Raw genomic sequence first — 24319 nt, forward strand, 5'->3', positions numbered from 1 at the left:
AGTGCCGGCCCGCGAGCCGAGGCTCTAGGCGGGGGCGCCGGGCTCGTGGGCACTCCGCGGTCCAGGCGGCCTCAGGGGAAGGCCCTCAGGGGACGGCCTCAATGGGGCGCTGGAGGGGGCGCGAGGCCAGAGCAGGGCTCCAGGGGAGAAGGGGGGACGGTGTCAGGGGATTAGCCCTCTTTAGAAACTCCATCGCCCTCGAGGGGAGAGGACCCCCTCGGTACCCGTGTCTCCTGCGCTCCCTCAGTCCTGCCTTCCCATCCCTTGGCGTTTGTTTCCCTTGTCCTCCAGGCAGCCGCTGGGTCGGGGCCGTCCAAGCCCCTTTCGACGGACTCTGGGGGTTTCTTTCTCCGCATCCCCTTGAGAGGGCTTATTAGGTGGCGCCGCCAGAATAGCTGCGGGGAGTCCGTCTGCTGCAGTCGGGGCGAGGACTGTGGGGAGGATCATCAGGAACTCATGTCTGGCTCCTCACAAATAAAGGGGCTTGTGAAAAGAGGAGGGGGTGCAAACGACTTTTAGTGTTAAATCCTGGCCATCTGGGGTACCTGTCAACTGTCAGGTCAGGCAGGAATGGCTTAGCTTGGAGTGGGGATGGATTTGGGGTGTCGCATTTTGTTTTATGAATGACAGTCGCTTCGAATGCATCAGGATATGCGATAGTTTCAGGGTTTTAAATTTTACTTCCTCCTTTAGCTTCTAGGATCGCCGAGTAGGATGGGTTTGGCGAGGAGAGAGAGGGCTGGTTCAGTGCTGTATTGCAGTGTGCGCTGAGCTAAAAGCTCTTTGAGGTATGGATCCTGCCCAGAGATTACACTGGTCATAAACCTGAGCATTAACTGCGTCATTAGGAGCTAAGGATGTGCTTAATTGATTCATTTATACCAGAATATTTGAATAAGTTTGCATAGATTTATGCATACACGCAAATGTCCTATTTAACGGGAATTGCAGGTCATGAGATTCTACAGACAGAAGAGACCTCAAAGGTCATTCAGTTCGGCCTCTTTCTCTTCCTTTCTCACATAGCCTCTCCTTTTATCTAAGGCTAGTCCCCCCACCTGTACTTCGGATCCTATCTTTTCCCTTCTCAGGAACCTCTCTCCTGTATATTCTCCTGCTCCTTCTTGACATACTCGAGCTTCTATCTTAAAACAAACCCTCCCTCCACCCCCATAGCTGTCACCTTTTCTCTTCCCACTTTACGGCCAAAAATTTTGATTGAGTTGTCTATATTTATTTTCTCCCATTTGCTTACCACCTACTCACCCCTCAATCCACTGCAGTCTGATTTCTGGCCCTATCATCCTGCTGAAATGTGTCTATAAACTTAATGGATATTTTTCTATTCTTTTTTTTTTTTTTTAAAAGATGACCGGTAAGGGGATATTAACCCTTGACTCGGTGTTGTCAGCACCAAGCTCACCCAGTGAGCTAACCGGCCATCCCTATATGGGATCCGAACCCGTGGCCTTGGTGTTATCAGCACCGCACTCTCCCGAGTGAGCCACGGGCCAGCCCCATAAAGCTTTTAAAGAAGCTAATCAAAAAGAAATGAACATAGAAGATTCAACACAAGTAGAACAAAATAGGTCTAAGAAAAATAAAAGGAAGAAAATAAAAATAAACTATAAAACAGAATTAATATGAGCTAGTTTTTGAAAAAGCTGTATTGCTGTAAACAGAACAAAACAAAAGAACCCGAGAGAACATGTAAGTAAAATTAGAAATGAAAAGGGCTGGGTCGACCCGTGGCTCACTCGAGAGAGTACGGTGCTGATAACACCAAGGCCCTGGGTTCGGATCCCATATAGGGATGGCCGGTTCGCTCACTGGCTGAGCGGATATTTTTCATTCTTCATCTTCCTTGATGTCTCAGCAGCATTTGACTTTGTTGACCATTGCTTCCTTAACGGAAAATATTCTTCCCATGGCTTCTGTGATGCCTTGCTCCTGTTTTGATTCATACCTCTCTTTTGCAGATTCACCCTCCTCTACTCTGTTATTCAATGCAGGTATTCCTCAAAGACCCTCTTCTCACTCTCTATTTTCTCCTCAGGCAGTCTCCTCTAAGCCATAGCTACAACTATCTGTATGCCAGTGATTCTCCATATTTTACCCCCAGTCCAGACCTGTTCTTTAAGTTCCAGATTAATATGTCAAACTGCCTATTAAAACCAAAGCCCCTCCAACTCAGCTTGTTCAAATCTGAACCCACGATCTTAGTCCACTTAACTAGTACTCTTCCTGTTTCCTGTCTCACTGAATGGCACAACCATCCATTCAGTTATACAGCTGGAAACTGGGTGTGGGGTGGATTATCCTTTATGCCTCTTCTTTTTCACCATGGCCTCTGCCCCCCAGTAAAATCCATCACAGTTCTTCACCCGCACCTCACCCCTGCACACCAAAAAAGGTATTTAATTAGAACCAAAGAATCTGGCTTGGGGGCATTGTTGCTTTGAACAGTACCGAAATCGTCCGCTGGACTAGTCACATAGGTTCTGTCATTTTAACCTCCTAAAAATCTAACTGGTCCACCTTTCCATGTATTCATTTCCACCTCTTTTTCCCAGACTACTATATTTTCTGTTCTAGACTACTGCAGGAAGCTCCCAAGTGGTCTCCTTATGGCATTCTGGCCCACCTCCAATCCATTCTCCCCATTGACCCTTTCTTTCTGCCCATGCCCATTGCTACTTAAACCCCCCCTCAACAGCATCCCATTACTTTTGGGAGAAGACCAAGTCCTGAATGAGGCCTTCAAGGCTCCTTGTTGTTCTGCTCCTGCTTCTCTCTGTTGACTCCCTTACCCTCTTAGGTTATGTAAGCCTTTCATTTCTTTGCACCTACAGTAGATTCTCTTACCACAGGTCTTGGCATGTGCTGTTTCCTCTCTTTGTAATGTTCTGCCCCAACCATTTACCTCCTACTCAGAGATCACTTAGCTACTTAAGGGAAGTCTGTTCTGACACCACACTATGAGTCAGGATCCTTTGTGATCCTGAAGAACTGTATTCCTTTCCTTAGCTGTTTATCTTTTTGTCATTTTCAATGTATTAGTGTCATTGTTTGTTTCTAACACTAGACTTTACCTGCCATGAAAGCAGAAACCATGTTAGTTATTTGCTCATTTTATCACCTTTGCCTTGCATACCTCCTTAGACCTAGGTGCTCAACACATTTTTGTTCAAAATGAATCTAATCTCTGTTTGAATACTCAGAGGGTGCATCACCCTAAAGCTAGCCCGTTTTAGTGTCACACAGCTCTTTTAGGTCTTTTTTATATGGAGTTCCATGTAACTTTTACACATAGGTATTATTTCTGCTGTTTAAAGATGTATGGAATTAAACACAGTTCCTTTTCAATGTGGTAGATTCTCAGATATTTGAAGACAGGTTATATATTCCCTCAGATTTTCTATTTTGCAAGTTAAACATCCCCAATTCCTTGCATACTCTGTATTCTAAACCCTTAATCATTTTACGTTCCTTTACTCTAGAACTGCTCTGTTTGTTAACCTTTCTTTTAAAATGTGCCCAGAATGGAACACAGTGATCAGAGAAGAATGTACTTGAACTATTGGTCTCTTTTAATACAGGCAAAAATTGTATTAGCTTTTTTTGTAGAGTAAATCACACTCTTGGCTCATATGGAGCTTGTAGTCAGTTAAGGATCTGGTGTTTGTTTAAAATCAGCTCCCCAACGCCTATTCTGGATATTCTACAATTGTTTTATTAAACCCAAGTATAAGACCTTGCCTTCTTATAATTCACTTAAAATTTTTTTTTAATTTATTTTTAATTTTTTTTTTATTGATGCATGATTGATTATACATATTTGGAGGGTACAGCCTTGACTACTGTCACCTGTGTACAACATGTTATGATCAAATCAATATTATTAGTATATTCATTATTACAAATTGTAATTATTCTTTATGCTCCTTACCAGTCTCTCGCCATTATTTTTCTTAGGTCAGGCCATGTTTGTCCTGAAGGTGTTCTTAATTCTTTTTTTTGGCAGCTGGCCTGTATGGGGATCCAAACCCTTGACCTTGGTGTTATAATACCACACTCTCTAACCATCTGAGCTAACTGGCCAGCCCTTGATTCTTAATTCTTTCTTTTTTTTGTCTTTTTCCATGTCCGGCAACGGATCGCAACCCTCAGTGTCGCCCCCGCACCGGACCGGGACCGGCAACGGGACTGCAACCCTCGGTGTTGCTCCCGCACCTCGCTCAGCCAGTGAGCGGGAACCAGTCTGTATGTGGGATCCGAACCCTCGGGCGGGAGCCCCGCCGCACTTCCCAAGCGGCGCACTATCCAGTGCGCCACTGGGCCGGCCCGATTCTTAATTCTTTCATGTTAGGAAACACAGCATCTCAGTTTTGTTTCACCTGTAGGTTTCATAATGACAACTTCTCTGTCTACATTCAAGTCATTGATAAAGGGTAGAATAAACCTATAAGACGGGGCCAGAAATAGCCCTTGAGCATGCCTCTAGTGACCCTCTTCTAAACTGATACCCATCAGTACACTTTTGGTACCCCTGCTTAATTACAAATGTATCTTACTTAATCCTCACAAAACAACCCTACAAGGTAGGTACTATTATCTTTGTTTTACTCAAAGAGAAGGGCTCAGTAACCTGTCAAATTCAAAAAGCCAATAAGAAGCAGGGGCAGGATTTGAACTCATGTTAGTTTAATAGCGTTACCAAGTTCACCAACTTAGTTGCAAGGGTATAATGAAGGCTAGATTTACCTTACCCAGAACTTCTTGGACTTTGATGTCAAAGTTAAATTTTCATAAACTACCTTCATCCTTTTGGAAAATCTGAACAACTTTGGCCCAACTCTGATTGTCTATCATTTCTTCTTTTTTTTTTTTTTTTGTGACCGGTAAGGGGATCGCAACCCTTGGTGTGGTGTCGCCCGCACCACACTCAGCCAGTGAGCGCAGTGGCCATTCCTATATAGGATCCGAACCTGCGGCGGGAGCGTTGCTGCGCTCCCAGCGCCGCACTCTCCCGAGCGTGCCACGGGGCCGGCCCTATCATTTCTTCTGATGGCCTTAATTTTCTAGTAACTACTTATTGATGTTGAGCAAATAGAGTTCACCTTGTTGCAATACTCTTAAAATGGGTTCCGTATTTCCTACATATGGAAGAAAAGTTATTTTGAATTATTATTATTACATTTGGTTAGTTTAGTTAATTTTGGCATTCTGACATCATTCTGTAAATGGTATTTATTTTCACTATGTAACTAAAGATTTTTTTGTTGTATCACTGATTGTTGCCAGTGATAGCATTAGTAAACTGTATATCTTGTCTGTTGCTTTTTCTGGCCAACAAAGCAACGTACTTAGTCCATCTGGGATATTGGTAAAGAAGAAAATGTGTGATATTATTTAGTATATAACATCTAGGTCATCAGAATTTGGTTAATCCCTAAAATACCTCAAAGCCCCTAATCTGAGAAGTAAAGGACCTAAAAAAGAAAAAAAAAAATTGTCATTAGTGTTTTAGTATATTTAGTATATGACAAAAATTATGGAATGGTAAATTGGACACATTTTATAATAAAATGATCAATCAATTTAAACTTATCTGTTTCCCTTTGGCCTTTCAAAAAAGATTGTATGGGCCGGCCCGTGGCTCACTCGGGAGAGTGCGGTGCTAATAGCACCAAGGCCTCAGGTTCGGATCCCATATAGGGATGGCTGGTTTGCTCACTGGATGAGCGTGGTGCTGACAACACCAAGTCAAGGGTTAAGATCCCCTTACCGGTCATCTTTTAAAAAAAAAAAAGATTGTATAATGAGGTAATAAGTTTCCTTAGCTGTTTAAATTCTTAAATTTTTTTCTAGTAATAAAGATATATATTTTATCACTTACATTGAAATGCAGACTCTTTTTTATAAATGAATTGCACATACAGATGGCCACCACTGTCCCAGCCTCCACATCCTCTTTCAGAACCCTCATGCTACAGCTGCCTGGGAATCATGGAATTGGAAGTAGAGGAAAGAAGGAATCTGAAATGAAGCATTAATAGATAAGAAGAGCTGACTCTGGGTAGGGAGAGGTTCCCGAGTAAAGCCACTCTATTTGGTGTTGCTTTCTAGGCTCCTTTACTACCACTGCCACTTAACTAACAAAAAAGAAAAAGAAAGGTTTTCCACACTACCTGAACTTTTTTGCTCTTTTTAAACTGCCAGAAATTTCATTCATTGGAGATTCAGCAGTCCATATCTGAAAATATACATACGTTTTAAACAAATATAATTCATATACATTTTAAGATATTTCAACCATTATGAAAAGTACAGCAGATAACATATGAGTATGTCCATGTGATCACCCATGTTTAAGAAGTGGTAACATATTGTGACATTTGCTTCAGGTTTTTTTCTTTTTAGAAATAAAGCATTACAGATCCAATTGTATCAAATACAGATCAGGATGGAGATCCCTTTTGTATCTCTTTTTGATTCCACTGACATTTCCCAGAAGTAACCACTATCCTAAAGTCGGTATAGATCCTTTCTGTTTACATCTATGTGTGTTTGTGCCTAAACGATGTATTGCTTTGTGTGTCTTCAAAATGTATATGATATTGTCATACTTTATATTTCCTTCTGTAGTCTGCATTTTTCATTTAAAATGGCTTTTGAAATTTAGTCCTGTTGAGATATATGGAGAGCCAGTTAATTCTGATTAACTACTGTGTAGTAATCTATTTTTGTGAATATACCACAGTTATCTGTTTTCTTATTAGAGGACAATGTAGGTGGTTGCCAATTTTATTTTTCCTGAATTGCATATTCTTGTGTATGGTCTCCTTGCATACGTATGTAAAAGTTTCTTTAGGGTATAAGTGTACAGGTAGACTTGCTGGGTAAGTTGTATTTGTCTTTACCTAGGTATACCAGTTTAAACTCTCACTAGCAGTATATAAATGCCCGTTACTCATATCCTCTCCAACACTTAGTAGTGCAGACATTTTAACTTTTATAATATAATAAGTTTAAAATGATCTCATTGTTTAAATTTGCATTTTGTCCTCATTACTAGTGAGGTTGAGCATTTTTCATATTGGTCATGGGATTTCCTCCTTTGTATATCCTTTGCCCATTTTTTCTGTTGGACTGTTTATGTTTTTCTTATTGATTTGTAAAGATTTTCCTTTTTTGTTGATGGGGGGAGTATGCTTTGGATTCAGATCCTTTTGTTGCAAATAGTTTCTCCCAGACAGTGATGATCTTTTCGTGTTGTTTATAGAGTTTTATATTTAAATTTTATTATAGTTATAATTACACAGTTTTTTACCTTTATGATTTAAGCTTTTTTTGTGTTTTTAAGAAAGCTTTCACCACCCTGAAGTCATAAAGATGTTCCTCTAAAAGTTTTAAAATTTTGCTTTGCGTATTTTGGTGATTAAGTCATCTGGAATTTATTTTTGTGTTTGATGTGAATTATGAAGCTAATTTTATCTTTTCCAAATGTATAATCAGTTGTCCCAGTATCATTTATTGACTCCATCCTTTTTCCCTACTGATTTGTAATGCTATCTCTGTATGCTATCCAGTTCCCATGTACGAGGATGCTTCAAAAGTTTACTGGAAAAATAGCATTAAAAGATGATATGAATCTTGGCTGTCTGGTTAGCTCAGTTGGTTGGAGTGTGGTGTTGATAACCCCAAAGTTTGGGGTTTGATCCCTGTGCTAGTCAGCCACCAAAAAAAAAAAAAAGATAATACGAATCTTTCCATGAACTTTTTTTTTTTTTCCTTTTTGTCTTTTTTTCATGTCCGGCAATGGATCGCAACCCTCAGTGTCGCACCTGCACCGGACCGGGACCGGCAACGGGATCGCAACCCTTGGTGTTGCTCCCGCACCCTGCTCAGCCAGTGAGCGGGAACCGGTCTGTATGTGGGATCCGAACCCTCGGCGGGAGCGCCACCGCGGTCCCAAGCGGCGTACTGTAGCAGTGCGCCACTGGGCCGGCCCCTCCATGAACTTTTTGAAGTACTTTGTATGTATGGGTCTTAGTCTGGACTGTATTGTGGTTCATTCTTTCTTTATGTATACCAATAACACTTTTAATCATCATAGCTTTAAAACTATTCTTGTTATTTTGTAGAGTGAACCGCCTCCTTATTTTTCTTTATTTGGCATTTCTTGGTCCTTTTCCGTATGAATTTTAGGAGCAACTTAATCCCCCCTCCTTTTTAAAAAAATGTACATTCTTTTCTCTATTGCTGTTGATCTTGACGTACCTTTTTTTTTTCTTTTATTTTACAAGGGCAGGCACAAAAAGCACTTCAACACAATTCAGGTGAATAGCTCTAGGAAAGAGATTTTCTTTTCCTTTTTTTGACTTTAAACCAAAAAGTGTTAATAATTTATCACAACTTGAGCTGTATAGATTTGAAACCAAATGAAATTAGCATCAGCTGTTTATGAGTAATGCAGAGTATTTTCGTCCTTTGCTAAATTCAGAATGAGGTGCTAAAGTGCTGATGGATTTTGCACTAGCCATATAGATCTTTGGTAGAGAAGGAAATGGGAAAATTATTAATTTCAGGTAAGAAATAAGTTAAAGTCATCTTTGAGATTTAATATTCATTTATTTTTAAAATCACTAGATAATAAAAATAAAGAGTATTTGGGGCTTTACTGATGGATTTTTTAAAAAATTATAAGGTCTTTTCAGTGTTATGTGCTTATGAACAAACATTTTTGTAGTTGGTTTGACTAGTAATGAAAATAGCGATTATCACTAAGTCTTTGTCTTCCAAAGAACCTCTGTGTTGGGGAACTAAAAGAATTTAGTTATCCTAGTTAGTTTTCTCCTGGCGAATAATATTGACAAAATTTTGTGAGGTGATAGATTTAATTCCAACTGTTTAGAATAGAGCCTGACATGCAGGTATATTCAGCAGATGATTGTTGAATGAGTAAATAAGACATTTATTTCTGAAAACCTTAATAAATTATTACATCTCACAATGTCTGTAGTTTGAATTTTACTGTTATATTCTCTGCCAAGCTATTGAATACTATAAATAATGCTGCTATTTAGTCTGTTATCCAAATCATTGATAATATAGATCTAACTTTGAACAGCTGCTGGACTCCAATGCAGTTCTTTTTCTCCATCTGCAGATGTTGAGTCTGATAACTGTTTTTTGTATGTATTCTCCCAATCAATTTACTACTTGTCAGGCATCAAAATAAACTTGTTTATATTTACTAAGTTAAATAATGAAGTGGACGAGAGCATTATTAAGACCTCTTTTCCACACATCTCTTCTGTTAGAGAAGGAAGTGAAGTGAACCTGTCAGTGTTTCTGTTTTGTGAAGTTTATTTCTCCTCGTTTAGTACATTGACCCTTAAAGTGGGTTCTGCAGACCTGCAAATCAGCATCACCTTATAACTTGTTAGAAGAGCAAATTCTCAGGCCCCACTCCAGGCTGACTAATTTAGAGACTCTGGGGATGGGGCTCAGCAATCTCTTTTAACAAGTTCTTTAGGTGATTTTGATGTATGCTAAAGTTGAGAACCATTGATTTAGTATTTTGAGCTCTCTAATTTAGTTTCTTACAAATTATTGAAGATAATTTTTCCATATACTCAACCTTTTATTTACAGGTTTCAAAGTTATTGTCTTTTCTGCCCTTTAATAGCTTCACCTATATCCAATTTTCAGGCATTTAAGAAAGCATAGTTATACTGACCTTCCCAAAGAAGCAATTAAAATGCCAGATAAAATATTTTTTTAAAAATTTAAATGCATGGAAGTAGCTGGCCAGAAAGTTAGGAATTATCAGGCTAAAAACTTTGTGAAGGTAGAAACCCAGAGACGTAAGCCAGACACTTTCACCTTGAGGGCATTGTTTGCAAAACCTAGTCGACTAGTGCTTCTGCCTCAAGAAGCTCAAAGAACAGAAGATAAAAGTTTGTAGTTTTCTGGCAGAACTTCCCCTCCCTCCCCAGTAAAGATGGTACCTCAAGGAGCTACACCTCATAATAAATGTGAATTAGGAATAAACTTGCCCCATTCAGGGATCTGAAAGGAAAATTTCCTGTCTCAAACTTTGGTGGTTATGGAAAGGGTAAAAAACATTCCCCGAGAATTTTACCCACAAACTGACCTTTATGCAGGTTCAAATCCTGATTTCATACTACCTGTATTGTATGAAAATCTTAAGCCAATAATTAAGTATAATGTGGTACAGGAGTAGCAGTGCTTCAAAATGCCTAAGAAGCTGCAAACACAAAGCTTCTTGAAAGAATCCATCTTCATTTCCAAAACTTGACATTGTAAGAAATATGAACTCAGTCACAAAACTCACAAAGAAACAAGACACAGTGAATGAGAGCTAGCAGAAACAATAAAAAGCAGAATCAGAACCTGCAAATTTCTGCAATATTCAGATATTGGAATTAGCAGATACAGATTGTAAATATGTATATTTAATAAGCTTATAGGAATAAAAGGTATTTAAAATAGAAGTGAAGAGCAAGTGTATAAAAATGACCAGATAGATTTGAGAAAGCTTCAAATAAAATGACTAGAAATGAGAAATATAATTGAGATTGAGAACTCAGTGTATAAGTTTAATAACAGATACAGCTAAAGAGAGATTTAGTAAACTAGAATACCTGAAAAAATTATTCAGAATGCAGTGTAGAGACAAAGAAATGGAAAGTAATAAAAGAGTTAACACAGAGGATAGAGTAAGGTCTAGTCTAGTCAGAATATCAGAAGGGAAAAACATGGAAAAGAATGAGGCAAAGGCAGCATTTGAAGAGAGAATGATACAGAACTGATGAAAAACACCAATCCACAAATTCAGGAAGCCTAAAGAATCCTGAGTAGGGTAAGAAGAAAAATTCACACCTAGACATCTCTTAAAGAAACTACATAATACCAAAGAGAAGGAGAAGGTCTTAAAGGCTGTCAGATTAAAAAAAAAATTATCTTCAACAGATAATTAAGATGTCAGCTAATTTCCTGACTGCAGCAGTGAAAGTCAGAAGACAGAAAATAATGTTTTCTAAATGCTGACAGAAAATAATTGTCAACCAAGAATTGTATACCCAGTGAAGAATGGAGGCAAAATTAGACATTTTTTTTTCCTTTTTGTCTTTTTGTCTTTTTTACTGACCGGTAATGGGATCGCAACCCTCGGTATCGCGCCCGTACTGGGGGCCGGCAACGGGATCGCAACCCTTGGTGTTGTGCCCACACCGCGCTCAGCCAGTGAGCGGGAACCGGTCTCCACATGGGATCTGAACCCTCGGTGGGAGCGCCGCCACGCTCCCAAGCGGCGCACTCTCCAGTGCGCCACCGGGCTGGCCCAAAATTAGACATTTTAAAACAAAGAAACACTGAAAGTTTGTAACCATCAAAACTCCTCTACTTATGGAAATTCTGACCAATTTCCTTAAGGCCAAAAAAAAAAAAAGTAATCAGTGAGGTAAGGTCTGAGATTTAAGAAGGATTAAACATCAAAGATAGTGGTAAATCCATGTATATACTGAAATAAATATTGGCTTTATAAAGCCATAATGATGTCTTGAGATTAAAAAATGGAATCAGGGCTGTCCCTGTAGCTCACTCGGGAGAGTGCGGCACTGGGAGCTCCAAGGCCACGGGTTTGGATCCTATATAAGGATGGCCCGTGCGCTCACTGGCTGAGCATGGTGCAGACCACACCGTGCCGAGGGTTGAGATCCCCTTACTGTTCAAAAAAAGGAATCAAATATATGACAACAACAACATCTAAATCAGGACAGGACGTAATTAGGCAAAGTATTTTATGGTCCTTGTACAGTTCAGGAGGAAGGTAAAGCTATTTGGTTAACTTTAGACTTTGGTATGTATATGTATTAATATTTTCAGAATAACTACTAAAAGAATAGAAATATTATGGATAACTTACAGAGGGAAAAGTGGAATTTTAAAAAGGCAAGGAAGAAGTTATAAACAAGGAAAAGGTGGGTTAAAGGGGAAGCGAAAATAAGATGATAGAAATAAAAGTACATGTAAGTGGCCTAAGTGCTTCATTGAGACAAAGAATGTCACATTGGATTTTTTAAAAGCAAGTAAACAACCATACTGAAATAACCCAAAATCCAGCAATAATTTTCAAGAGAAACAGTTAAAACAAGGATATAGAAAGGTAGAAAGCAAAAGGATGGAAAAAAATCTATTAAGCAAATTCTAACCAAAAGAGAGGTTATGTAACTACTAACATTAAACAGTATGAACTTTAAAATGAAAGAGACATACTGAAATAACCCAAAATCCAGCAATAATTTTCAAGAGAAACAGTTAAAACAAGGATATAGAAAGGTAGAAAGCAAAAGGATAGAAAAAAATCTATTAAGCAAATTGTAACCAAAAGAGAGGTTATGTAACTACTAACATTAAACAGTATGAACTTTAAAATGAAAGAGATAATGAAAGCTATGTCCTCCAACAATATAAAAGGTTTAGTTCCATAAAGATAAGAACAATTCTAAGTTTATGTGAATCTAATAATTGCCTCAATATACAAAGGTGGCTATGAGTGTCATGCTAAGGAGTTTGGGCTTTATTATTTAGGAATCACATTTTTGGTTTTAAGTCAGGTCTGATGGCAAAGGGCAGGAGGAGAAGAAAAATTAGAGCAAGGGGAACCAGTTAGGTTACCTTAGTTTTATAGGAGTGAGGTGATGTGGACTGAACTAGGTTAGTGGTTGTGAAGATGGAAGGGAGGAATCAAGTGATAGTGACAGTGCAGAAGTAGAATTGGTAGGTCTTATCGCTTAGTTCTCTGTGGTTGTATGGGGGTAGGTAAAAAGTGGTGAAGGGAAGAATGACCCTGAAAGTTTGAATTTGAGTGACTTGAAAGGATGATGATAATATTAACCGATGAGGAGGACAGCAAGAGAAACCAATGAAAGGGGGAATACTGAGGAGAGGGAGATGCCACTGAATTTGGCAATTAGTCGTTGGTAACTTTGAAGACCGAGTAATTGCAGTATAGTGATTGCTGGAAAAGATTTCAAAGAGTAGTAGAAGAAGATTGCCATAGGATGAGGAAATGGGAGGCAAGGAAGTGGGACTTGAGAAGTTTAGTAGTGAAGAGAAGAGAAAAGGATGATAGTTTGAGGTGAGAGTAGAATTCAGAGAAAGTAGAGTTAAGGGATTTTTGCTTTTTAAGTCACTGTGAGAGGCGTAAATATACCTCTGGGAGGAGAGAGACTTAGTGGCAATGTCCCAAGATTTGAGAGCAAGATTGCGTAGGCAGGATGGGATCAAAAGTACAGTGGAGGGGTCCTGCCTCCTTACATTTGAGATGCGTGCCTTAAGATGCTTCTGTGAAGTTGAGAATATGAATGTTGTCATACTTGAGTGTGATGAAACTAGATATCAAAACATACCATACACAGTAATTAAGACAATGTGGTACTAGTACAGAAAATAGACAAAAGTTAATGGAGTTAAAAAAACAACCTACCCAGAAGTAGAACCAGTTACACCTGAGAACTTAATATATGAGATTTAGAATCAGTGGGGAAAGCCGGAAATCACCCATAGTCCCATTATCCAGTCACAGTTGTTTTTTACATTTGAGTGTTTCCATTTAGTTGGTTTGTTATACTTTTAAAAAATCATGCTGTAAAGTAAAATATATAATTCTGTGGTGTGAACCCTCCCTTACTGTATTAAGATTTTGATGACTGTTTGATATTTAATTAAGTAAATACATTGTAGTTTACATAACCATTACTTTGAAATAGGACTTTTAGATTGCTCCTGATTTATCACTGTTAATAATGCTGTAGGGAACAAATTGTGCATAAAAATTTTCTATGTTTAAAATTATTTCCCTGAAACAAGGTTAATTCATTGTAAAAACAGAATTGTAAAAAGTAAAGGTGTTTCCCTCACACCTTCTTGTCTTTCTCTTCAGTGGTAACCACTGTTAAAATTTAGTGCGTACCTTTTTTATAAAAAACAAAAAACACAACTTGCTCTACATAGAATTTTATAACTTTTAAAAACTTGTCACTGTATTATGGACATTTTATCTTGTCAGTACATGCAGAGATACCTTGATCTTTTAAATGGCTGCATAGTTGTGATTCTTTTGACCATGTTCCAGTTCATGGCATTTGTTTAGGTCTAGGTTGTCTGATTTTTTTTTATTGCAAATAATTTTTTATCTGGCTATCTATATGATAGAGCTAAAATGTGTAGAGTATTTACTCCATATTAGGTAAATGAGGATTATTTCGTTTAATCCTCATTTGTTGTATATTTGTGGGTGGGTGTGCATTTCTTCCTACTACTTCATATTTCCATCCCTGCGCATAGGGAGGGTAGAACTTTAGCTCAAACATCCTTGCCTCTTCAGGGCAGGAAGAAAAACCACCACCCTTACTTACCATTCTTAGGAAGAAGAATTACTAATCTGAGGGTCAGTATGGGATAGTCACACTAGAGGAATTATAGGTTTTATCCTTCCTCTTTCACTTCCTTTCCCAGGACTAGCAAGCCAGTGTGGTCAGCAACCTTGAACTGGCCTTTCAGAGGTAGATCTGACCATTTTCCTAGTTCTTTGTTATTCCCACAGCTGGGATGAGGACTGCTTAGAGAGGTGACTGAGAGTCTGTAATACAGACTTAGTTCTCTCTCTCTTCCAGTAGGTGTACCTGAGTATGGAAATACCAACGTCTTTGTTGCATGAGTGTGGGGGCTCAGTTTGACCTTGTACCTAAACTACATTTTTCAGTTTCAGCATTTATCCCATCTTTGCAGTGGGATAAAGATCAGGCAACCACTGATCTTTCTTTTCTTTTTGTTATTGTACATTAATTTGGTTTCTTCTAGAATTTCATCTAAATACTAGATGAATTTTATATAATACAAGATGAACTCTTTTTTTGCATCTGGCTTATTTTACTCAGTGTTTTTTTGAGGTTCATGTCACAGCATATATCAGTAGTTAGTTTTTTTTTTTAATTGCTGAGTATTATTCCATTATATGGCTTTACTACAATTTGTTTATCCAATCATCTTTTAGCGGACATTTGTGCAGTTTCTAGTTTTGGGCTGTTATGCATACAAGCTGCTGTGAACATTTGTGTACAAATCTGGATTGGATATATTCATTTCTCTTGACTGAAAACCTGGGGGTGCACTTGCTGGGTCACATTAACTTTACAGGAGACTGCATCACATCTTTGCCAATATTTAATGTCAGCCATTTACATTTTTCTTTGCATTTTTTTCCCCCAGAAGACCAAAATGAGAACTTTTTTTTCTTTTTCAACATAAATTTATAAAAGAATTTTAAGGCCCTAATGGATGTCAGGGGTTTTATCTGTGTGAATAGTTATTGGTCTGAGATGAAGAATGTCAAAGATATACCCAAAGGCTCTTTGAGAGAGAACTGTATGACATACAAATTTAACTTATTTCTACCCCATCACTTCTAATCCCACATGACTTCAGAATTTTAACAGAAATTATTATTATAGAAATTTATAGCACAGAGGGATTCCACAGGCTTGAAGATGGGTATTACTGATGGCCTTTCTTGCATTCTAGGCCATCACTATCCAATAAAACTTTTTGCAATGATAGCCACTAGCCACATGTGGCTTTTGAAATGTGGCTAGTGCAACTGAAGAACTGAATTTTAAATTTTAATTAGTGTTAGTAGTCATGTGTGTCTAGTGGTTACTATTGAACAGTGTAATTCTAAAATGTTATTTTTCAGGAAAGATCCTCTAATAAGTAATTGAGAGAGACTTGGTAGCTGAGCTGGCCCTGGAGCAAGTCTGTGTTTTCTTTCCGTCCCTTTCATATGGGGGATTTGTGTGTCTCTAGAGAGATATAACCAAGGCCTGAAGCACCACAGAGGAAGAATCAGTGGATTCATGAGGGTTGCAGTTAGGGTAGGGGCAGCTATTTGGTAATGAGCTCTTCTAGTCAGGTACCATACTTTATTTCTTTCTGTTTTTTTTTTTTTTTTGTCTTTTGTCTTTTTCCGTGTCCGGCAACGGATTGCAACCCTCGAACCCTCGGGCGGGAGCGCCGCCGCGCTTCCCAAGCGGTGCACTTATCCAGTGCGCCACCGGGCCGGCCCCTCTTTCTGTGTTTTTTTGCCCTACTAAATTATTTGGTAAATAATAAACATGTACTTAAATATTAAATAATCCAATTTTTAAAGTGGACCTTTGGATGAATGTACGTTATTTAAATTCTAAAACTGTACAGTGTTGTCCAGGGGAGTCCTGGTTAAATCCCCCCAGTATTTGGCGGAGGGCAGCTGGCCAGTACAGGGATCTGAACCCTTGTTCTTTGTGTTATCAACACCACACTCTAACCAACTGTGCTAACCAGCCAGCCCTCCCCCAATATTTTTTAATGACGAGAAGCAATTTCTCTTTCTGCACTTCAATGGCTCTTAAATAAGTAGTGATGTAATTACTTCCACGAAAGTTTCACTAAAGGTGTGTTGACATTTTCATTCTTTAGAGTAGCAGTGAGTTTATCATTTTTGACATTTCAAGTTGTTATAAAGAAGACATTTCTACAGCCTTCAGATAGTTAAATGTTATAGTAACTCAGATGACTATATATAATACTGCCCATCAGTTTTGTATTTTCATTTCTTAATAGGGGAATAGCTATAGTGATTGGCTTTTTGTTTCCTAGAGGCAAGGTCAATGTTAGGAACATTGTGGAATTCTCCCTTGGCATTACTGTGGTAAGTAGACAGCTATTTATGAGGGACTTCCAGTTTGTTGAAAAAATGAGACATCCTGCTTGGCTTGTACCATAAAAACACAGATGCTTCTAGATTCCAGTAGGGAGGCCTTTCGTTCACAGCATCTGTTTTAGTTGACCAGCCAGATGACTTCTACAGATTTTTTCACTTTTTTGAAGGACACTTGACAAGTAAATAAGTTTACAAATGAAAAAATTAATTTAGCACTTTATAAATCTTTTTATTACTTTGGCTGTATCAGTTATGTGTAATTTGGAACTATTAGGTCATTTTATCTAACTTGTATCACTTCCTAAACTTGAAATGATTACTCCTCTGTGTACGTGTTCTTTGGATTGTTTATTCTGATTTGCGTTGCTCTATAAGTTTATGTATTCAGCAAATGTATAATGAGTACTCACTGTGTGCCAGCCCCTGTACTAGCCCTGGAAACTGTAGATGTGAGCAAGATATAGTGTCATTCCTTGAGAAGCTTATTGTCTCATGTGCTATACAAACATGTAGAGAGACAATAAAAATATAGCTGGGTGCTTCCATTTAAAGTTTATTTTATCAGTTTAGTCAGGGAAGGGCAGGTGTCTAGGATGGCCTCCTAGAGAAACTAATGTCCAAACTGAGAATTGTAGAAAGATTAGGAGTTGGCCAAGCAGAGGTCATGGAGCTTGAGGGGAGAGAATATAAAAGGAAGAAGCTTGCAGTGAAAGAGACCTTGGGAAGGTGAGAATCTAAAAAAGTTTGGTACAATTTCGTCAGATGGCTGGTCAAGCTGTGACCTTGGGCAAAATGCTGTCTCATTCGGAAAGCAGACTTGTGACCTAGACTTTATCCCACCTCCTAAATTAGTGATTTCTAAACATTTCATCGTGAATCCCAAAAGTAAAAAATGTTTTACGTACCTCCCAGTAGAAACCATAAGATTTATAAATGCTATACTAGTAGTTTATATACATAGTATAACATACGTAAAAGAAATAAAAGGATGAGCTAACAATGAAATATTCTCAAAATAATTTTATCTTGTTTATTAATAATACAGAAAATGAAAAGTGTTGCATCATTATTCTTTAAAACCTTGGCTTAATGTTTTGGGATATAACCATTCAGAGGGCTGTTTTGAAATTCAGTTTATTTTCATACTTGATTTTAATGGAAGTCAAACGCTGGATCAAAATGTGGGAATTTGGCTGCACTTTTGAAATCATGGTATTCCTTTTTCCCCAAAACTTAATCACCATTTATGGAAACATTTTGTTAAAATGTGGCTGGTAAATTCTTATCTATTAGTTTTTCTTGCAGATTAATCAAAATGTATTGTACTTTTATAGTGCTAATAAATGGGCTGAAAAATCACTGAAAATCTTTATTTGGATGGGTTTTTTTTAAGTTAGAATATTTTAGGTAATATATATTGTTTTCAATGGCAGAATTACTTAGGGATGGAAAAGTTTCCAAATACTCAATTCTGAAGTGCTCACTTTGCTAGACAAGGTATTTTTTTCTGTCCTTTTTTCTTTGTTTTAGGGATGGAAAAGTTTCCAAATACTCAATTCTGAAGTGCTCACTTTGCTAGACAAGGTATTTTTTTCTGTCCTTTTTTCTTTGTTCCGGAAAAGTTGAAAAAGTTTTTAACATGCTTTTAAAACATTTTTATTTTATAGTGGCATTTTTTTTTTTTAATATCTTCTTGATAGCATACTACCTACAACCCCTTTAGAAATATTTAGCGGAAAAGTTGAAAAAGTTTTTAACATGCTTTTAAAACATTTTTATTTTATAGTGGCATTTTTTTTTTTTTTAATATCTTCTTGATAGCATACTACCTACAACCCCTTTAGAAATATTTAGCAAGTTTGGAACTCTAATCTTTTTTACAAAAGAATTGTGTAACTGATCTATGTTTCACAAATCTTTTAAGTACTTGCATTTTGATAATCAGTGAATCCCCGTGTGGTTTTTAAAAAAAGATTTTGGTGACTACTTCCTATCTCTTTACAGAGTATAGGAAAGATTCTGTATAGTAAAGCTCTTGTTTTGATAAAATTAACCTCAGTGTGATCCTGAGACACTTTGTGCACCCCTTTGGTTCTGACTTATTTGCAGCAATAGTTTACCTGTGAATGAAGCAGGAAATGACTTACATAAAGTGCTGTCTTTGTAACTTTATTCTGAAATTCTTTTTTTTAATTCCTATAAAAGCAGTCATTCAATCAGTGGTTACAATTTTCCCATAAAGCTCATTTTTTCATTTACAGTACATTGCTCCTTAGTATCTCACAAAATTGTAGTTTTTGGTGTATTTCATAATTATCCAGCAAATACCCTATGATGAAAGAAACATCTGTATTTTGATCTAATTGTATAGCACACCTCACACACTGTCAATTGTCCTGATACTTCAACTCTTTAGGGTTTTCTAAGAGCTTCTTGACTGTATTTACCAATAATAGAATACATTTAGTTTGTCACCATTTTATTTTCCATGTATCATTTCAGCCTTATTTAGGATGGTCTCTGGCTTCTTTTCTCTTAGGTAAACCTTAGAAGATTCTGCACTTACTAACTTTAATACAATTTTGTGAAATGCTAGATTAAATAGCCTGTGACTTTAAACGTAGGTGGAAAAATTAGAGAATAAAATTAGAGAATAAAAATTATTCTCTTGCTGTGAATACTTAAAGGCCTGGCAGATTATGAAGACTTTCTAAGTGCTATTAGGTTTTATCTTAAGGCAAAATATACACTCAGGGTGAGGTTCATCTTTAATAAAAATTTGTGTAAAATAGAAGTTCTAATATTTTCTACATACATACCAAAGGATTATTTTACAAACCCTACAGGTGCACATATCCCTCTTTAGAGACTAGTGTTCTAAACAGCTGTGATACTGACATTGAAAGTAGCCTTTTAGTTAAAAGCAAAGCAAAAAGTAATTCATTTTGCTCTATAAGTTTGTATTTGGGAGACAGATTTAAGAATAATCAGCTTTGGCTTGAGGTTTAAAGAATGAGCACTTTAATTATAAACAGACTATGACTGTGAGTGTTATAGCTCACTAGGAAACCCTAGAGAATAATAGAAGGGTTATTGGTTAAATACTTTATATGAAGAAATGTTTTTCTAGTAACTGTTGACCAAAAAGGCTGCTAATTGCTGTTTTTGTTTTGTTTTTTAATAAACCCTGTAATTATTTTTGTTGATAGATATTTCGGAAATGGTTTTTCTCAATCTATAGGAGATATGGTTCATGGCCACTTGGGATCTCTTATAAAATGATACTTTTCATCATACATTTTATCAAATTTATTGAATTTACTTCGATGCATTTTTATCATCCAGATTCTTTTCTTTGGGAGAGCTGGAAAACCAATTCAAATAAGCTTGAGCAAAAGAGAATTTACTGGCTTATAACCAATGTTCAGGGCTGGTTTCAAAGACTAATTGGTTGTGAGGTCTGTGTTTCCAGGTATCTGTTAGTTTGTCTGTTGTCTCAGTCACCTTTGCTTTCTCTGTGACAGTTGTACTGTCTTTTAGAGTGGACAGCTCTTCCTCCATGTGGTGGTGTGGCAAGGAAGAGTGCCTTTTTTCTAGCACCCTTATATATAAAATCCTGTGGGTGGGATAGGAATATATGTGGTTGCATTTGTGCTGTGACTGACAGTCTCACAAAACACGTGAAATAGGTAAGGAACAATTTCTCAAAGAAAGGGTGTTTTGCTTTTTACCCCAGAGGAGGAGATGCTGGGAGTCAAAACAGTAGATGTTTATTACAGCATTTGTAGTGATGAAGAATAGACAAGGAGGCATAAAATATTCTTTAAGGTAGTAAAACATGACTTAATTTTATTTACCTAACCATTGGTTCTCATAGACTATGCAAGCTGCAAGATGTCCTACAGATGAACTATCTTTAACCAACTGTGCAGTTGTGAATGAAAAGGATTTCCAGTCTGGCCAGTGAGTATCTGACTTTCTTTCCTTTTAATCTGCTAAGTGATATTTTAGAAACTTCTAGAAAGACATTTTTTAGGGAACTTTTGAGAATTTTTTTTATTCCTCTTCCTGAGTTGGAAAATGGAGGAGATGAGAAAGAGTTTCAGTCATTACTGTGTTAAACTTTGATAAATATGTTTTTAAAATCATACGTAGCTTCTCATGTATAACTTTATTTTTTATTGATTTTCTTAACAGAGCCAAACATACTGGTTATAGTAATTGTATATAGCATAGCTGCTAGGTGTTTGGCTATAGAATCATATTGTCTGAGTTTGTATTCTGGCTCTGCTGGTTACAAACTGGGTGACCATGGATAAGTTATTTACCATCTCTGTGCCTCTGTGTCCTGATCTGTAAAATGGGGATAATGATAATATCTTCCTTTGGGTAGTTGTGAAGATTATGTAAGTTACACAAATAAAGCACTTAGAACAGTGCCTAGCATGTTAATTAACCCTCAATAAATATTAGCTATTATGATCATTATTACTATGATAATCTAAAAGACATGAAAGTTGGAAGATACACAACAAATGTAGAATCTTTAAAAGCACTTTTCATTGTAATTAATTTTAACTGATTCACATCACCCACTGACAACTTCTAAAAAACATGCTACCAAGTTCAGTGTCATCCATATGCTTCTGAGGTTGGTAGAGATAAGGAGATGAATGGTCTATACCAGAAGGCAGTCTAGGGAAATAAGAAACAAGGAGGCAATATTTTAACTGGGCTGTTTTTTTTTTTAAGCTCTCTGTGAAATATATCAGTTGTGCCAAGTTAGAATTGCTAGTCATCTGTGGTTTTCAGCATCCCAGTAAGAGGCTGTGCTATATGATTGTATTAGCATTGTTTCCAGTGCTAAACATTCTATAATGCTCAATTGAACACAGGACTTTCAACAAATAAACTGAAGTATAGATAATCAACAGGAGAATTTGTGGAATTCTCTTATATATGTTGAATGTTCACTGCACTCATGATGGGGTTACTTAAAATATACTAGATGTAAGGAACTTGTATCCAGTGGCAAAGTGATATTTATAGAAATATTAACCATTAACATTAAAAATTATAGCATTCTAAAAAATAATTTGAATGAAGATAGTGCTGTTGCACAACAGAGTTTGAAGCCTCTATTACATGCAGTCCTTGTTAATTTCTTGGTGTAGGAGATTATCATGAGATGACTATATTTTATTTATTTATGGGTAACTTCTGAGCAGGGAATTAGCACAAAATTCTTTGAAATAGTAAATATTGATATCTACATGAAAGCTGATGCATTTTGGGAAGTTTTTAATTTTTACCATCTTTTTTTTTATAGGTTGTTATTGTTTCAGCCTGTTGAGAAAGTCTGCAAAGAGACTTAATGAATAGTTCTAAAAACTAACTTGTTTTTTAAGACCGCTATATCCTAGCTTATCTATATTTGGTTCTCCTTTTAATAGGATGTAAAATAATTCTCAGGATAGGAAATTTATCTAGTTTTACTTAATATCAAGGACTTTAATCACTGACTGGTTATATGTAAATTGGAAATGTAATAAAATTAATATTTTGTATGGTATGTATTCTATTGAACTTGGCTGAATTCTACTTGATGTGTGTTTGGCCCAAGGTGCTCCTTATGTCTAGAAAACATTTTGAATTGCTAACAGCTTTTTGAAACTAAATTTGTGGTTCTTTTCCTTCAGGACTCATATGATACCATATTTCTACCTGATACTCATCAGTGTGGGAAGACATACATTTAGAAATTAACGTTCTTCGTTTCCTTTGATACGGAGTACTGACTGTGTTTCTATCTTTTAGGCATGTGATAGTGAGGACCTCACCCAATCACAGGTACACATTTACACTTAGGACCCATCCATCAGTGGTTCCAGGGAGCATTGCATTCAGCTTACCTCAGGTAACTCAGATGTTAATTTATTCTCTTCTCTTCTTAAAAGTGTAGAAGAATCAATTCATTTTAAGCAAGTGTCACCCTACAACTGTATTGATTTATTTTGAAGAAAAACATCTAGGTATTATATAAGGTCCACCCTAATTCAGTATGACCTTAACTTGATTGCAACTGCAAAGACCCTATTTCTAAATACGGTCACATTCACAGGTACCAGGAGCTAAGACTTCAACATATTTTGGGAGAGGGGACACAGATTAATATGAAACAGCATACCATGTTTTGGTCTTTTAATGTCTTCCTGATACTCATAGAAATTCCTTTTTTCCACATTTTTCTAATTTTGATAGATTTGGTTTCAAGTGTCTTTTTTTCCTTTTAATTTACAGCGAAAATGGGCTGGACTTTCTATTGGACAAGAAATAGAAGGTAGGTAAATGTTTTCACCAAATGAGGTAGACTTTCTATATGATTTTCTCACAGTTATTGAAATCTGTACAATTTTCTGTTACTAATGGCCAGGCCTTACACATTCATTCTATTCAGAGTATGGTTAATTCTATGAGAACTGAAAGGAAATAGTTATAGTACCTATGTCCCTACCTCTTTTCTCAATGAAGTGACTATCAGGTCATTATAGTTCAGTAGGGAAGGGCAAGGAAAGCAATTTATGAGTTAGGGGGGAAAAAAGACTAAGCTGCTTATGGATAATAACCCAAGGAGCTAATAAGCAAAACCTGGCATTGTCTCAGGTAGTATGGCAAAGTTGGGAAAATGGAGTATGAATCTTCTTTAGTCAGATAGTTTATGTCAACTTCATGGATACGGTAGGGGAAAGAAAGAAAATGCAAGTGTAATTAAGCCATATTTCGCTCTGCTTACTTTTAAAACTTTAAAAAACATTCATTTTTTTGTTTTTAATTTTTATTTTGTTGATATACAATGTGGTTGATTATTATGGCCCATCACCGAAACCTCCCTCCCTCCTCCCTCTTCCCCCTCCCACCCAACAATGTCCTTTCTGTTTGCTTGTTGTAACAACTTCAAAGGATTGTAGTTGTTATATCTTCTTCCCCCCCCCAACCTGGTTATTTTTTGTGTGTGAGTGAATTTATTTATTTATTTATTTTTGGCTTTTTGGTGGCAGGGAGGTACAGGAATCTGAACCCCATTTTCATTTCTGGCTCGGATGATTTCTCTCAACAGTGGTTTGTAGTTCTCATTATAGAGATTTTTCACATCCTTGGTTAACTCAATTCCTAAGTATTTTATTTTTTTGGTGGCTATTGTAAATGGGCAGGCTTTCTTGATTTCTCTTTCTGCATGTTCACTATTGGAGAATAGAAATGCTACTGATTTTTGTGTGTTGATTTTGTATCCTGCTACTGTGCTGAAATCATTTATCAACTCCAAGAGGTTTTTTGTAGAGGCTTTAGGCTGTTCGATATATAGGATCATGTCATCTACAAATAGGGACAGTTTGACTTCATCTTTTCCAATCTGGATGCCCTTTATTTCCTTCTCTTCTCTGATTGCTCTGGCTAGTACTTCCAACACTATGTTGAATAGAAGTGGTGAGATTGGGCATCCTTGTCTGGTTCCTGTTCTTAAAGGAG

General features: G+C 37.0%; 1 protein-coding gene across 1 annotated transcript in view; it reads left to right on the plus strand.

Moving 5' to 3' along the window:
* The first annotated feature begins 20457 nt into the window (after nt 1-20457).
* The window catches only part of NSF (N-ethylmaleimide-sensitive factor), a 123570-nt gene continuing 119708 nt past the window's right edge, over nt 20458-24319 (plus strand). Inside the window, exons 1-3 of the mRNA XM_008581426.1 lie at nt 20458-20755; nt 22610-22709; nt 23093-23132. Of these exons, the coding sequence (XP_008579648.1) occupies nt 20673-20755; nt 22610-22709; nt 23093-23132 (223 nt within the window). The 5' untranslated portion in view covers nt 20458-20672. The remainder of the gene's footprint in view (nt 20756-22609; nt 22710-23092; nt 23133-24319) is intronic.

Source organism: Galeopterus variegatus, unplaced genomic scaffold (assembly GCF_000696425.1).
Source record: "Galeopterus variegatus unplaced genomic scaffold, G_variegatus-3.0.2 Scaffold2354, whole genome shotgun sequence".
Classification (NCBI taxonomy): Eukaryota; Metazoa; Chordata; class Mammalia; order Dermoptera; family Cynocephalidae; genus Galeopterus; species Galeopterus variegatus.